The 13,165-nt window shown below is 53.6% G+C and overlaps 1 protein-coding gene across 6 annotated transcripts in view; it reads right to left on the reverse strand.

Moving 5' to 3' along the window:
• FHAD1 (forkhead associated phosphopeptide binding domain 1) overlaps window positions 1–13,165 on the reverse strand; it is a 140,226-nt gene that overhangs the window by 17,960 nt on the left and 109,101 nt on the right. For all 6 annotated transcript variants that reach the window (XM_067017010.1, XM_067017008.1, XM_067017009.1 and 3 more), the window contains 5 exons: window positions 11,184–11,409; window positions 9,536–9,620; window positions 7,964–8,070; window positions 5,992–6,151; window positions 4,640–4,772 (listed from right to left, as the gene is read on the reverse strand). In XM_067017010.1, coding sequence (XP_066873111.1) covers window positions 4,640–4,772; window positions 5,992–6,151; window positions 7,964–8,070; window positions 9,536–9,620; window positions 11,184–11,409 — 711 coding nt within the window. The remainder of the gene's footprint in view (window positions 1–4,639; window positions 4,773–5,991; window positions 6,152–7,963; window positions 8,071–9,535; window positions 9,621–11,183; window positions 11,410–13,165) is intronic.

The following is a 13,165-nucleotide window of genomic DNA, read 5'->3' on the forward strand; positions in this document are numbered from 1 at the left end:
TGCCCGCACCGTGCGGCATGCGGGATCTTAGCTCCCCAATCGGGGATGGAAACCGCGGCCCCTGCTGCGGAAGCGCAGAGTCTTAACCACTGGACCTCCAGGGAAGTCCCTGGAGGGGCATTTTTTAGGTAAGAACATGTGATACTTTCTTCCTAGCTTGCAATAAGGTTGGTGGTTTAATATTTGCTGGGGGGAATTTGATGGGCGGACTCCTGGCTGGTCTGGAGAAAGGAAAACACTCCTCTGAGACTTCTGGACCCTCTGAAACAGTGTGGTCCAACAGAACTTTCTGCAACGATGGAAATATTCTGTATCTGCACCATGCAATATGGTAGTCACTAGTCATGTCGCTAGAGTTGGGTTTACGAAGGGCACAGACAAGGAAAGGTCTTCTTCATCTCTTAAGGGTCACACACATATTCTCCCCTTTGAGAATAGGAAGAACGCAGGTTTCTTCCTCCAGAAAAATTCACATACAAAAATTTGCAGACAGGGCTTCCCTGGTGGCGCAGTGGTTGAGAATCCGCCTGCCGATGCAGGGGACACGGGTTCGTGCCCCGGTCCGGGAAGATCCCACATGCCGCGGAGCCGCTGGGCCCGTGAGCCATGGCCGCTGAGCCTGTGCGTCCAGAGCCTGTGCTCCGCAACAGGAGAGGCCACAACAGTGAGAGGCCCACGTACCACAAAAAAAAAAACCAAAAAAAAAAAAAAAAAATTTGCAGACAACTTCTGGAGCTTCAGGGACCCCCCCCCCCGGAAGCCCTGTCATAGACTCCAAATTAAACAATGCTTCCCTAGGGTAAGTGATTCATTCACTCCCTCATTCATTCATACCACAAAGGTTTATTGAGCACGTCTATGTGCCATGCCTTGTTCTAGGCTCTGGGGACTTAGCAGTGGCTAAAACTGGCAAAATCCCTGTTATCATAGATTCTGCATCCTAGTGTGAGCAGACAGGCAATAAATAAGATAATCATGGAAAATATATGGTGGACAGTGAGAGATATTAAAGAAAAAACCTGGAAATGGGATGGGGTGTTGGGAATTTTTTTTTTTTTTTTTTTCGGTGCGCGGGTCTCTCACTGTTGTGGCCTCTCCCGCTGCGGAGCACAGGCTGCGGACGCGCAGGCTCAGCGGCCATGGCTCACGGGCCCAGCCGCTCCGCGGCATGTGGGATCTTCCCGGACCGGGGCACGAACCCGCGTCCCCTGCATCGGCAGGCGGACTCTCAACCACTGCGCCACCAGGGAAGCCCAGGGATGGTTTTCAGATGTAAATACTGTGGCCAGGGACGGTCCCAGTCAAAATGGCGAGAAAGGGAAGAAACTGACAATTTGTTTGTTTTATAACAATTTTGGTTCAGAGAGAGAGCGCTCACCGGACACTGCTTTAGGCACTAGGGAGAGATCGGGGAGCCAGGCAGAAAGCTCTGCTGCTGGAGGCTCATTTCTATGGGGCAGACACACCAAACAAGCAGAAAGACATATTAAAATCCCAGAAAGTGATAAATGCTACCAGGAAAGCAAAGCAGAGAAGAGGGAAAGGGACATGTATTTGCTCTTCCCTCCTGGATTCATCAAATGCTTACTGAAGGCCCGTGTGACACGTGCCAGGCCCCATGCTGGCCACCATGGGCACGAGGCTCGTGGCCTCCCTCGGGGAGCCCAGCAGGGCCGTCTGAGGTCCTCCTGGGGCCACTTGTCACCCCATGTCCCCACCACTCATTCCTTCATTTCAGTTCAGGCTCTGCTCCTGGTCTCCTCCTGGAGAGGCCTCCCCACCCCACACCCATCACCCTGTCCTCAAGAGCCCCTCCCACACGCTACTCTGCCGCCAATCCTGCTGTATCTTTCCTCGGGGGCGTTCACTCCCGCGGGACATTTTGCTCCACGTTGACTTGTTTATTGCCTGTGTCTCTCCTTTTCCAGAATGTGGGCTCTGTGAGAGCAGAGTTTGTCTCTGTCGTAGACTGTGCTATCCCTGGGGCCCAGCCTTATACCCGGGCATAGTAGGGGCTCAATAAATACGGAGCCGGAAGGGGTCTGCCCCAGTGTTCCTGCTGGGACCAGGGCTCCGTCTCTGAGAGAAGGGGGCACTCTACCCCCGGCTGCACTTAGTAGGACCTCGATGGAGCCCGACCCTGGCTACAGCCGGCTTACTTCCCAGGCTCTTTCTACACTGGCCTCCTTCTCTTTGAGGGTGTATGTTTGCCTTGGGAGTAAACACCAGGAATGTCGTGTGTGTGTGTGTGTGTGTGTGTGTGTGTGTGTGTGTGTGTGTGTGTGCGTGTGTACATGCTGGAGGCTGGAGAGGAGGAGGTGGGCAGGGGTGACAGGCCTTGGGGGTGGGGCAGCCGCCGCAGCCGGGCTTGGTGACAGCCCTTCCTGTGCCTGCAGAGCTCGCCTGAGCCCGATGTGACCCTTACTCATGGCTCTTCTGGGAATTTGTTTATTTAGAGAAGATGGAGATTCTTTCTCATACAATGCTTAAGCCCTCTGACCCACTCTGGTTTAGAAAGCAGGAAGTAGCCTGAGTGTGGAAAGCGGTTCTGAGAAAGAAAGAATCCTTTTTTACTTTTATCTTGCAGCCTCCCTCCCCCATCCTCCTCAACTAACCCCGCCTCATCATAGAAACTAAAAATCACAGGCCTCTGCTCAACAGTCCTTTCCAGCCAACACATGCAGAGTCGCAGGGGGTCTGGTGTGGGCAGGGACCCTGAGCATCCCCCCCCGAGCCCAGCACAGGGCCTGGCGTACAGCAGGTGCTCAATAGTTGTTGAATGTGTGAACGAACATGGGCCGGGTCCTGCACGAAGAGCTTGGATTCTGACAGGAGTGAGACCTTCTTCCGGCCCCATGGAGCTCACAGCTGCGGAACCCGCTGCAGCCCCGTCGCCAGGTGGCCCTAGTAACGAGGAGGTACCTCTGCTAAAGTTCTCTGGATGGTGACCGTCGCCAGGGCCGGAGGGCTGGGCCGCCAAGCCCTTTCCTTCGCGCTGCGGCGGCCCTGGCTCACTGCTGTTTGGCAGGGGAAAGGCATCTTTGAGAAAGCAGGAAGGCAAGCTGACACATTTGGCCCTGTCTCCAAGGGAAAGTCCAAAGCCCGTTACCGAAACGCTCTGCTCTCTAGTTTCATAAAGCAAAGGGTGAAAGGAGATCCCCGGACTCCAGGAAACCCAGGGCCTCGAGGAAGTGCCATACCCACGGTCAGCCGCCCACGGACAGTAGGAAGCATCACGGCCCCTGCCACGGGGACAGATGTGAGCGCCACCATTCAGCACCGCACGGTGAAGGCTGTTCTCACTCAAAGACATGATCCCTGTGTGCCGCGCGGCTGGGACTTCCAGGCACGCAAAGGCCTCTGGGCAGAGGTGGCCAGGAGTCAGCCACGGAGCGTAAATGGCGTGGCGCTCTGGGAAGGCAGTTTGGCCACAGCAAGCACGATTTAGGCTGTCCTCTGGACGTCTCGGAATCCCATCTGGGAATCTGTTCTACATACTTGCAAGGATATTAACTACAGCAACGTGTGGAAGTAGAAACAAACGTCCGTCAGTACGGGACTGGTTGGATAAAAGGGACATGATGGAATTCAGTGCTGCCGTTTAAAAGAATGAGGTAGATCTTTGCATGCTTACTTGACAATATGCCCATTAAATAGTCTTATGTGCGAAAAAAATAGTTGCAGAATGTATGCGGCTTGATACCACGTGTTGAAAAAACACCTCTTAAATAAATAGATGTATATGGAAGTTTGCGCGTGTTTGTGTGTATAAATTCATTTCTCAACAACCCCATGGCGGGGGCGGTGACTGGTGGTATCACTCCCACTTCTCAGATGAGGGGGTTGGTCCTCAGGTGCATCCTTGAGGCCACAGGGTTTCTGAGTGGAGGAGTCAAGACTGGAATTGAATCCAAGCCTGACCTTCAACCACGGCACAGTCCTGACTGGATGAGCGCGGGGTGGTTTCTGTGAGGAAAAGGTCTGATGGCACACATGCCAAGCTGTTGATAACACACGTTTTGCATAAGCAAGTCATATTTTTGGAACTTAAAATGAAGATGTTTACAAAAGCAAAGAAAGGGGCTTCCCTGGTGGCGCAGTGGTTAAGAATCCGCCTGCCGATGCAGGGGACGCGGGTTCGTGCCCTGGTCCGGGAAGATCCCACATGCCGCGGAGCAACTGAGCCCGTGTGCCACAACTACTGGGCCTGCGTGCCGCAACTACTGAAACCCGTGCACCTAGGGCCCGTGCTCCGCAACAGGAGAAGTCACCGCAGTGAGAAGCCTGTGCACCGCAACGAAGAGCAGCCCCCATTCGCCGCAACTAGAGAAAGCCCGCACGCGGCAGCGAAGACCCAACACAGCCAAAAAAAAAATAAAAAGAAAAAAATAATAATAAAAATAAAAGTTCTCCTAGATCCCAAACTGCCCTCCTTCCCACATATATTCCTCCTGAAACATAATTCTGGGCCTTTGCAGTGGCCCTTAGCCCTGCCTGGACCGCCCTTCCCCAGCTGTGCCTTCTCATTCAGACTGGAACCTCACAACACCCTGTTTAAAAAAAAAAAGCAAAGAAAGCCACCACTGGGCTCGCTCTTAGCTTGTCTTTCTCGCTGCCCAGGGACAGGGCAGGCACTCACCTCCTGGCTGCTCAAGAAAATATCGGTGTGCATTGGTTCTATCTGCACCGAGATGTCACACATCTGGGCTGCGTTCCTGGGCTTCTGTTCCTTCTCCTTGTGCAGCTGGAGTCTGTGTTTCTCTTGGGAGGCCCTAGGGCAGAGAAGATGAGACGCTGGGCAGCGGAGTGGCGGGCAGCTTGAATTCCGGGAACCGTGAATTACCTTTGTACCCACGAGCAGAATGGGAAAAGGGGCTCCATCTTTACAGGGCACCAAAATCTTTGAGCCTTCAAGTCGACTGCCCGAAGATTTCTAGAGAAATGAGCTTCGGGGGACTCAAGGCTATAGTGACCAGACAGGCAGGCCCCGTACCCATCCTTGCTTCCTGCATTGGGTCTGCGGGACACCTGCTGTGACATTCATTGGGGGGTATTTACTGTGTGTCTGCTGTTTCTAACGCTAATTATGTGTCAACCCTTCTATTTCTCATAGAAGTCCCACGAGGTGGGGACTCTGCTTGCCCCGTTTTACAGACAAGGAGAGAGACATACAGCCATTTGCCTGTGGTCGTGGAGCTTGTAGGTGAAGCCGCTTGGCCTCGAATCCATGCAGCCTGGGTCTGGAGCCTGTTCTTTTAAGCACTATGTGAATCTGCCTTGGCCATGAACCACGGAGCACATGAAGCTACAGGGTATACATGAGATATCAATTCTACGCAAACTTTCTTGGGAAAAACATTTATCTTATGTCAAAATATGGATACACTATAGATGAAAATGCAAACTCACATGTATTTTTGAGACGAATCCGTGGGACGACAACAATATATTTAGTTTAAGCTGACTTCTGACACCTCCAGTCTATACCTTTGTACAGTCAATATTTACTACGTTCCTTTATATTCCAGGCACCGTGTGAATGCTGGGGAGTCAATAGAGTCTACACAGGGGTTCTCACGGGGAAGGCAGACAATCAGCAGGTGGGAGCAGCCTGCCTGTGTGAGAAGGGTTCGCTCAAGTGGCATGAAGGAGCTGATGGACCCCGGGTAGAGCAGGAGCCCTTGGCTATGTTTGGTGAGGGCGAATGATGGAGGGCTTCCTGGAGGAAGTGGCATTTGAGCTGAGACTCATCTGGAATATTGGGCAGGAATGTCTAGATGCACAGAACTGAGCAAAGCTTTGTTTTAAATGATGAGGTTGTAAAGCAATGAAATGTGTGTCATTCATTCATCTACTCATTCATTCAACTCTTCAACCAGCATGGACTGAGCACCCCGCCCCCACCCCACCCCCGCCTCTCTGTGCCAGGCTCCCTGGTCACTTGGGTGTGCCTGGGCTCCCCACACCCGCCATGCAGACCTTCCTCCCCACCTGAGTGCCTGCTTGAGGACCTCTAGCTCCTTGTCCTTCTTCTCCGCCAGGCTGGTCATCTGTGCCATCTTTCCCCTGAGCACGCTCAGCTCGCTGCTTTGTTGCTGGGCCAGCACCGCATTCCGCTCCAGGTCCATCTTCTGCTTCTCGTTAAGCTCCCCTGGGAGTGATGTGGGAGCTGGTGAGGGGGTCTCCCGCCCCGGGTCTCTGTGAGGGCCACAGCAGCTCTGCCAGGCCTCTAAGAACCACGAGGCGGTCCAGCCTCCAGGAATGCTCTGGGGGCTTCAGGAACGGCCAGGCGGTCTGCGTACATCTCCCCCCGCCCCCCCCCAAAAAAACAGCAAAATGGCCCCACCGGCATTACCTTTCAGTGAGTGCTGGCGCCACGAGGCAGTCTGTGAGGCGCCTGCCCGGCCCCAGCTGTCAGGACCTGTGAGCCTGTGGCATTCTAGGGCACCTTCCGCCACCTGCTCTGCATGTTCGCCTCCGCGTTCTAAGGCCTCTGGAGACTGCTCTGCTCATGAGTCTGCCAGAGGCAACAGCCTCCAACCACGGACCGGTGGAGACAGGCTGGGGTACACGGCCCCAGCTCCCTCCCACCCCAGGCGGCACCCCTGTGACCACACTGCAGTAGTAACCTCGGTCCCCCACTGTGCCCGCTGACTGACCAGCACAGCCATTATCTGCTTTCTTCCCCCTCCTGTCTTACTTCACTTCCACTGTTGTTTTCCCTGGGATCATCTCTCAAAGAAACCACCTGCTGTGGAATTCTGGTCTTGGGGGTCTGCTTGTGGGAAAACCCAAAGTAAGACACCTACACTGGGACTTCCCTGGCGGTCCAGCCGTTAAGACTCTGTGCTTCCGGCGCAGGGGGCGAGGGTCTGATGCCTGGTTGGGGAACTAAGATCCCACATGCCGCAGGGCCAGAAAAAAGACACCAACACTGCCTTGAATCTTCAAAGCAACACTGCAAGGCAGTTCCTAGTAACACCCCCATGTCACAGGTGCAGAAACTGAGGTTCACAGAGGTCAAGGGACTTGCCTAAAGTCACCCAACTAATAAACAGCAGATCCAGAACCGGGTCCAGCGCCTCCCCATTCTAGAACTGGACACTGTAGCCTCTCTCCCACGTGTTCTCATAACTTAGTATGGAAAAAATCACTCTTTGAGAAATCCTGCCATAAAAGCCTTGGGGGGCATCAGCTGGTCCAGACCCAGGGAGCAAACACCACTGAAGGTCTGGGGTGCACAGGATTTGAGATGGGGACAAAGAGGGGTGTTCCTCACCCTCCCTCCACCTCCCCAAACCTAGCCATACCCCCCGACTCCTGCCCTTTGGCTGGATGGCAGCTAGGGATGGGAAAAGAAGACAGCTCTAAGAAACAAGAAGAAGAGAGGCAAAAATAGAAGTCTGGGGAGAAGAAGGGCCAAGTAGGGATATGCAGTCAGACTTGTGTCCGTCCAGAAGAGAGCAGGCCTTGGAGCTATTTCGCCCCTACTCTAGTGGTCTCTGACGTCCAAGTCAACCCTGGGAGGCAGACGTGCTGCGGGTGTTTTTGCATCAGAGGAAGGAGAGGCCCGGGGCACACCTGACTTAAGGTCCCTAAGCTGTTGGGTGCTAGGACTTGTGCTGGTCGGTCTGCCCGGGGGCGCCCACGGTTGACCCCCAAGCCTTTGCCCCCAGAGAGAAATCCTCTGTGGTCGTCAGAGATTCTCTCCGAACAAGAAAGTTGCGTTTCCACCCAGAGGTCCAGAGGCATCTGAGAAGGTTCCCTGTAGCCCCGTATCAACTGGAATCAGCTCAATACCCAGGATACAGCCCTTGCTGACCCTGAGCTAAAAGTACTGTGACAGCCAAGGGAACCCGGTTGAGTGGGATTTTTACTGCCCAGCTTTCCAACCCTTCAGACACGTTTCTTTCCTTTCTCGAAGTGGGTCAGGAAGTCAAGAGATACGCGCAACTGTACAAACCTCTCAAATCTGACATTCGGCTATGCGCTTCGGTGAGGTTCCTCCTTAACCTCATGATGATCTCCTGCTGAGACAGGATTTCCTTCTGAGCAGTCAATAAATCCTCTCTGAAATTCACAGAAACAGACCAAGTCAGTTCAACTCAGTCTCCGTGGTGTCTTGAGTGCCTGGAAGGGGCCAAGTACAGAGGCAAGGGGATCCCCAATCGATGATGGCCCACGGGACACCAGTCCCAGCAAGGGCGATAAGCACACTCTTTAAAAATTCTCAAAACAAAAATCCATTTTGATCCACCTTCATTACAAAGAAATACACGGAGACAGAACAAAGGATCCCGGCTGGGTTCGCTCAGAGGTTGAGCTACAACTAATATGAAGATGAAACCTCTTGCTGCTCAAGCGTCTGTCTGCGTGAACCAATGCTCTTGTGGACTTTTGATCTTTGGTGCAAAGGGGAAGGAAGACTATTTTTTTTTTGTGCGTTCAGGGATTCTTTGAGGACGAGGAAGAGGAGAGAGAAGAGGACAGTATGGCTTCTGTTCTCTCACCAGCTTCTTTTAATTCCTGATGGAGAGACGTGCTGACAGGGAAGCAGTGTTCCATGGGAAGGGACCCAGTGTGACAGCGGGAGAGGTTGCCTTGAGGGGGGTTATGAGCAGGGGTGAGACACCCCAGCCCTGAGAGACGCATGCTGTGTGTTTGTGTGTGTGTGTCTGTCTATCTGTCTCTCTTTCTACTCCTTGGCTATAACTCTTCCAACTTGAGGATGAAACTCCGCCTCAAGGGTGTCCACAGCTAAGGAAGTGGACCAGAGAAGAGTGACGTGATGCTAAGTGTTCTCCAGGTCATGGCTGCTGCTATCTTTAGAGAGAGTTCTTTCTACCAGGAGGAGTCAGTTAGGAATTTTTCGAACATGGAGGCTGAGTATCTGAGTATCTTTGCCTTCTTGGGGTAAAACCCCTGTGACATTAGACTTTGGTAACTGGTATGTGGTGCGGGGCTCGGGCTGGTGGCTTGTCTTTTTCGAGAAACTTTCTGAATCCTTTCTCTGTATCACATTCCTGCCTACTGACTGGTTTGCACACTGCTTGTCAGTGGCTTTCAGGATCTTTCCCATTCATGGATTTTGTTTCTCTGGAAACTGTCAGCTCTTTGTGGCTCCAGGTATGGACTTTTGGGTTGGGAGGGAGCTTCAAGGTCGTTTAGTGCAACCTCTTAACTTTTAACCATCTGCACGACCCGCTCCACCAAGTGGTCTCCACTGTTTGAAACCCACTTATAATACCCAGGAATGCACTTGCCTCCAGCAGCTACTTGGGAAAAGTAGCCAATCGTAGCATCAGCTGGCATTCATGTACCTCATCTCACAAGCAGGGAAGCTGAGGCACAGGAGGTGATGTGACCTGCCTGGGGCCACACACCTGGAGAGTGTTGAGTTGGAATTTGAACATGATCGAGAAACTAAACTAAAGGGATCGAAAAACTCAAATAGCAGCAAGAACAGCCCAGACTCAACTCCTCTTTGCAGACTCTGAGAACGTGGCCAGAAACAGGGGTCCGGTCGGGTACTCACATCAGGTGGTCACACACTGTGTCTTTGGCGGTGCTCTCCACCGGAGGTGCTGCCTCAGTGTCTTGCTGTGTTTCCCCCTCCTGGGCTGAATCAGAGGGACAGGCTGGCGTCACCACAGTCCTCACACAACGGATGTCTTCTTTCCCCTTTGCTTATCAACACGCCTATGTCTCTCTCAACTTACAAAGCTTCCCTATGTCCCCAGCCCTCTCCACCTAATGGGAACCGACGTGTGTTCTGTGTCACAGGCTGCCGCCTCCCGCCGTACCACGTATGAGCTCATGAGATCTTCGCAGCTATTCCCTAAGGCAGGGATCACTGACTCCACGGGCAGCCGAGGAGATGGGCGCAGGAGGGGCGGGGCCTGCCGGTGACCGCTCGGCTAAGCGGTGAGAGGTGGAGCCTTGACCTCTGGGTTGCACCTCCTGCCCTATCTCCTGCTCTCCGCTCAGAGAAGACTCTCGTCCTGTCCTCACCTCCCACTTACTCCTCAGCCCACTGCCTTCCAGTTCCCACCCTCACCCTCAGTTCACCCACTCGTTTATTCATTCAACAGATGCTTAGGGAGCCTCTGCTTGATGGCAGGCATGGATCTAAGAGCAGGGTGACAAAGATGTAGTCGCTCTCGGGTCCCATCTGAAACATCCTCCCTCGGACCTGGACTTGGGCCGGGAGACTGAGTCCCGCCCCGTCCCCGTGCCGTGGTGCCCTGTCCATCCTGGGTCCCCTGTCAGGGCAGTGATTTGGCTAGCTGCCTGGCCTGTCCGTTGCTGAACCCCCAGTGCCTAGAATGAGCTTGGGACATAATAGATGATCAGTTATGCATGTTGAGTGAATGAATCCATGAGGGGAGCCCTGACAGCTTGTCAACTGGCTTGAGACTAGGACCTCGGTCCTCAGCCAGTGGGGAGTTTACCCTGAAGGGGACATTTGGCCATGTCTGGAGACGTTTTTGGTTGTCGCACTGGGGTGGGGGTGGGTGCTGCTGGCACCCAGTGGGCAGAGGCCAGGGGTGCTGCTCAGCACCCTAAGTGCACAGGACGGCCCCCAGCCAAGGGCTCTCCAGCCCAGATGGCAATACTAGTGCCGAGGATGAGAAACCCTGGCCCGAGGCCTCTACTTCCGGAACTCTTTTCCAAGAGCTCACTGTCTTTAGTTTTACGCATCACCTTGGTCATTCAGGGTGAATAAGTGCTCACAACTCTTGAGTTCTTTCTTCAACCTCTTTTTTTTTTTTTTTTTTAAAGAGATAAACCCCAGCTGGTTATGAAAGTGCATTAGACAAAGTCGCAAATTGCTGATGGCAGAGAGATGCCTTTGAAAGGCCCCTGCATGGGATGTTTCCATGTGGAAGAGATGCTTCCCGTCGTGCTGCTCTGACACCCCTAACAGCCCCGGCAGCCTGTGCCCCTCGCTGGCTGACTGGCTCAGCACAAAGGCTGTCCCTGCTCATTGCCGTTACTTCTGTTGAACCTGGGCCTTGAGGGCGCCTAACCTTGCTGTGTAACAAGAAGAAAAGGCCTCCAGACAATAGAGGAGCTTTTAAATGAGGCGCAGACTTTTCTTCTGCATCAGCCTAGGGGGACCCACCGGGTCATCTGAACCTGCCCTGAACACTAAGATTGCCTCGGCGTCTCTTTGGACCAACCTGGGTCTATGTCCTTCAACGTTGCAATCTCTCCTTCTATTTTTTTATGGTGTTGGGTCACTTTCTGGAGTCTTTCTTCAAGACTCACAATCGTCTGGGAGTGCTGTTTGATTTGCTCCTTGTATTCCATGATCTGTTTTTCAAATCCATGCTTCTGTGATTCCTGTTCTTCTTGGAGGGCCCTTATTGTGTGCTGTTGCAGCTGTATCCGCTCCTCCATCATGATCTGGGAAAACAGACGTGGTTAACATGATCTTGGGAGCTGGATAGGAGGACGATAACAAAATAACAACACGGGCCCCCTGCACCCACCAGCACCAAGCTCTGTCCCACCCCAGGACCTTTGCATGTGCTGTTCCCTCTGCACAGTACAATCCTCCCCCAGCTCCTCGCATGACTGACTCCTCATGTGACAGGCCTCAGCTCTAATGTCACCTCCTCAGAGAGGCCCTCCCTGACTGCCTATCTGAAGGAGACATCATCCTGTTTTAGTTCCCCTGAGGCACTTATCACTCTCTGAATGATCTCATGTCTTTATTTCTCCCTCCCACTGGAATGTAAGCTCCATGAGAGCAGAAACTTACCCTTTCTTATTTCCCAACATGCCCACAGCATCAGTGTCTAGATCCCTGCCACAGCATCTAGACCCAGATGCTCAGTAAGTGTTGGTTGAATTAATGGGTGAACAATTTTATAAGAGAAAAGTGAATGAATTTGTAGTTCTTAAAAACAGAAATGGGGCTTCCCTGGTGGCGCAGTGGTTGAGAATCCGCCTGCCGATGCAGGGGACACGGGTTCGTGCCCCGGTCCGGGAAGATCCCACGTGCCGCGGAGCGGCTGGGCCCGTGAGCCATGGCCGCTGTGCCTGCGCATCCGGAGCCTGTGCTCCGCAACGGGAGAGGCCACAGCAGTGAGAGGCCCGCGTACCGCAAACAAAACAAAACAAAACAAAACAAAAATGATCAGTGGTCCCCTGATGGTGAGTCAGAACCTTTCCTGTGACCAACCCCCCTTCCTCCCCTCTCGGGATGACGTCATTCTCCTGTTACCTGGACTACGTCATCCTCCTCCTCCTGATTCCCTTAACACGTTGAGCCTCTGATCTTCTCCAGATGAGTAAATTCTCTGCCTGAGACGCTCACACGTGCCTGCTCCTCAACAATCACTCCCCCAAGGCTGTCTTCCAAATTGTGTTCCTGTGTCTTGCTTCCTACCCCAAATCTATTTTTTTGCCCCGCCAAAAGTTTGGGCAACTTTTTTTTTTTTTTTTGCGGTACGCGGGCCTCTCACTGTTGTGGCCTCTCCCGTTGCGGAGCACAGGCTCCGGACGCGCAGGCTCAGCGGCCACGGCTCACGGGCCCAGCCGCTCCGCGGCACGTGGGATCTTCCCGGACCGGGGCACGAACCCGTGTCCCCTGCATCGGCAGGCGGACTCTCAACCACTGCGCCACCAGGGAAGGCCCTGGGCAACTTTGGAACTTGGTACTCCACCCTCGTCTCAGTCCGAATTCTTCACCTTCTCCAGAAGACAGCCCCTCTCCCACAAGACACCGCCCCCACACACCCCGACCCCCATCTTCCCAGCATCTCCACCGCGGGCCATCAGCCCGCCCCGCCCCGTGCGCCGGCTCCAAGCTCGCCCGCCTCCTTTGGCTCCTCCCTCTCCTCAGTACTCCCGTCCTGTCAATCAGTTGTCGAGTCCTGCCATTTCTCTGCTCGCTCTTGCCAGAGCGAGTCCTTCCTTCCCCTCCTCCGCTGCCCCGAGTGTCCAGGTCCTATGATTCAGGACTGCAGACGCCCTGAGCTGGTGTCTCCAAGTCCAGTCCCACTCAGATTCACTCCGTGCACTTCTGCCAGGTCAATCCTCATCACCTCCTTGTCCACAGACCTGTCTGTTCAATGTATGAAGGACAGGTGAGTGCAGTATTGAGCCCTGATGGTGGAGGGCCTTGAATGCTGAGATAAAATTGGAAAACATTATC

This window comes from Kogia breviceps, chromosome 1, assembly GCF_026419965.1.
Source record: "Kogia breviceps isolate mKogBre1 chromosome 1, mKogBre1 haplotype 1, whole genome shotgun sequence".
NCBI lineage: Eukaryota > Metazoa > Chordata > Mammalia > Artiodactyla > Physeteridae > Kogia > Kogia breviceps.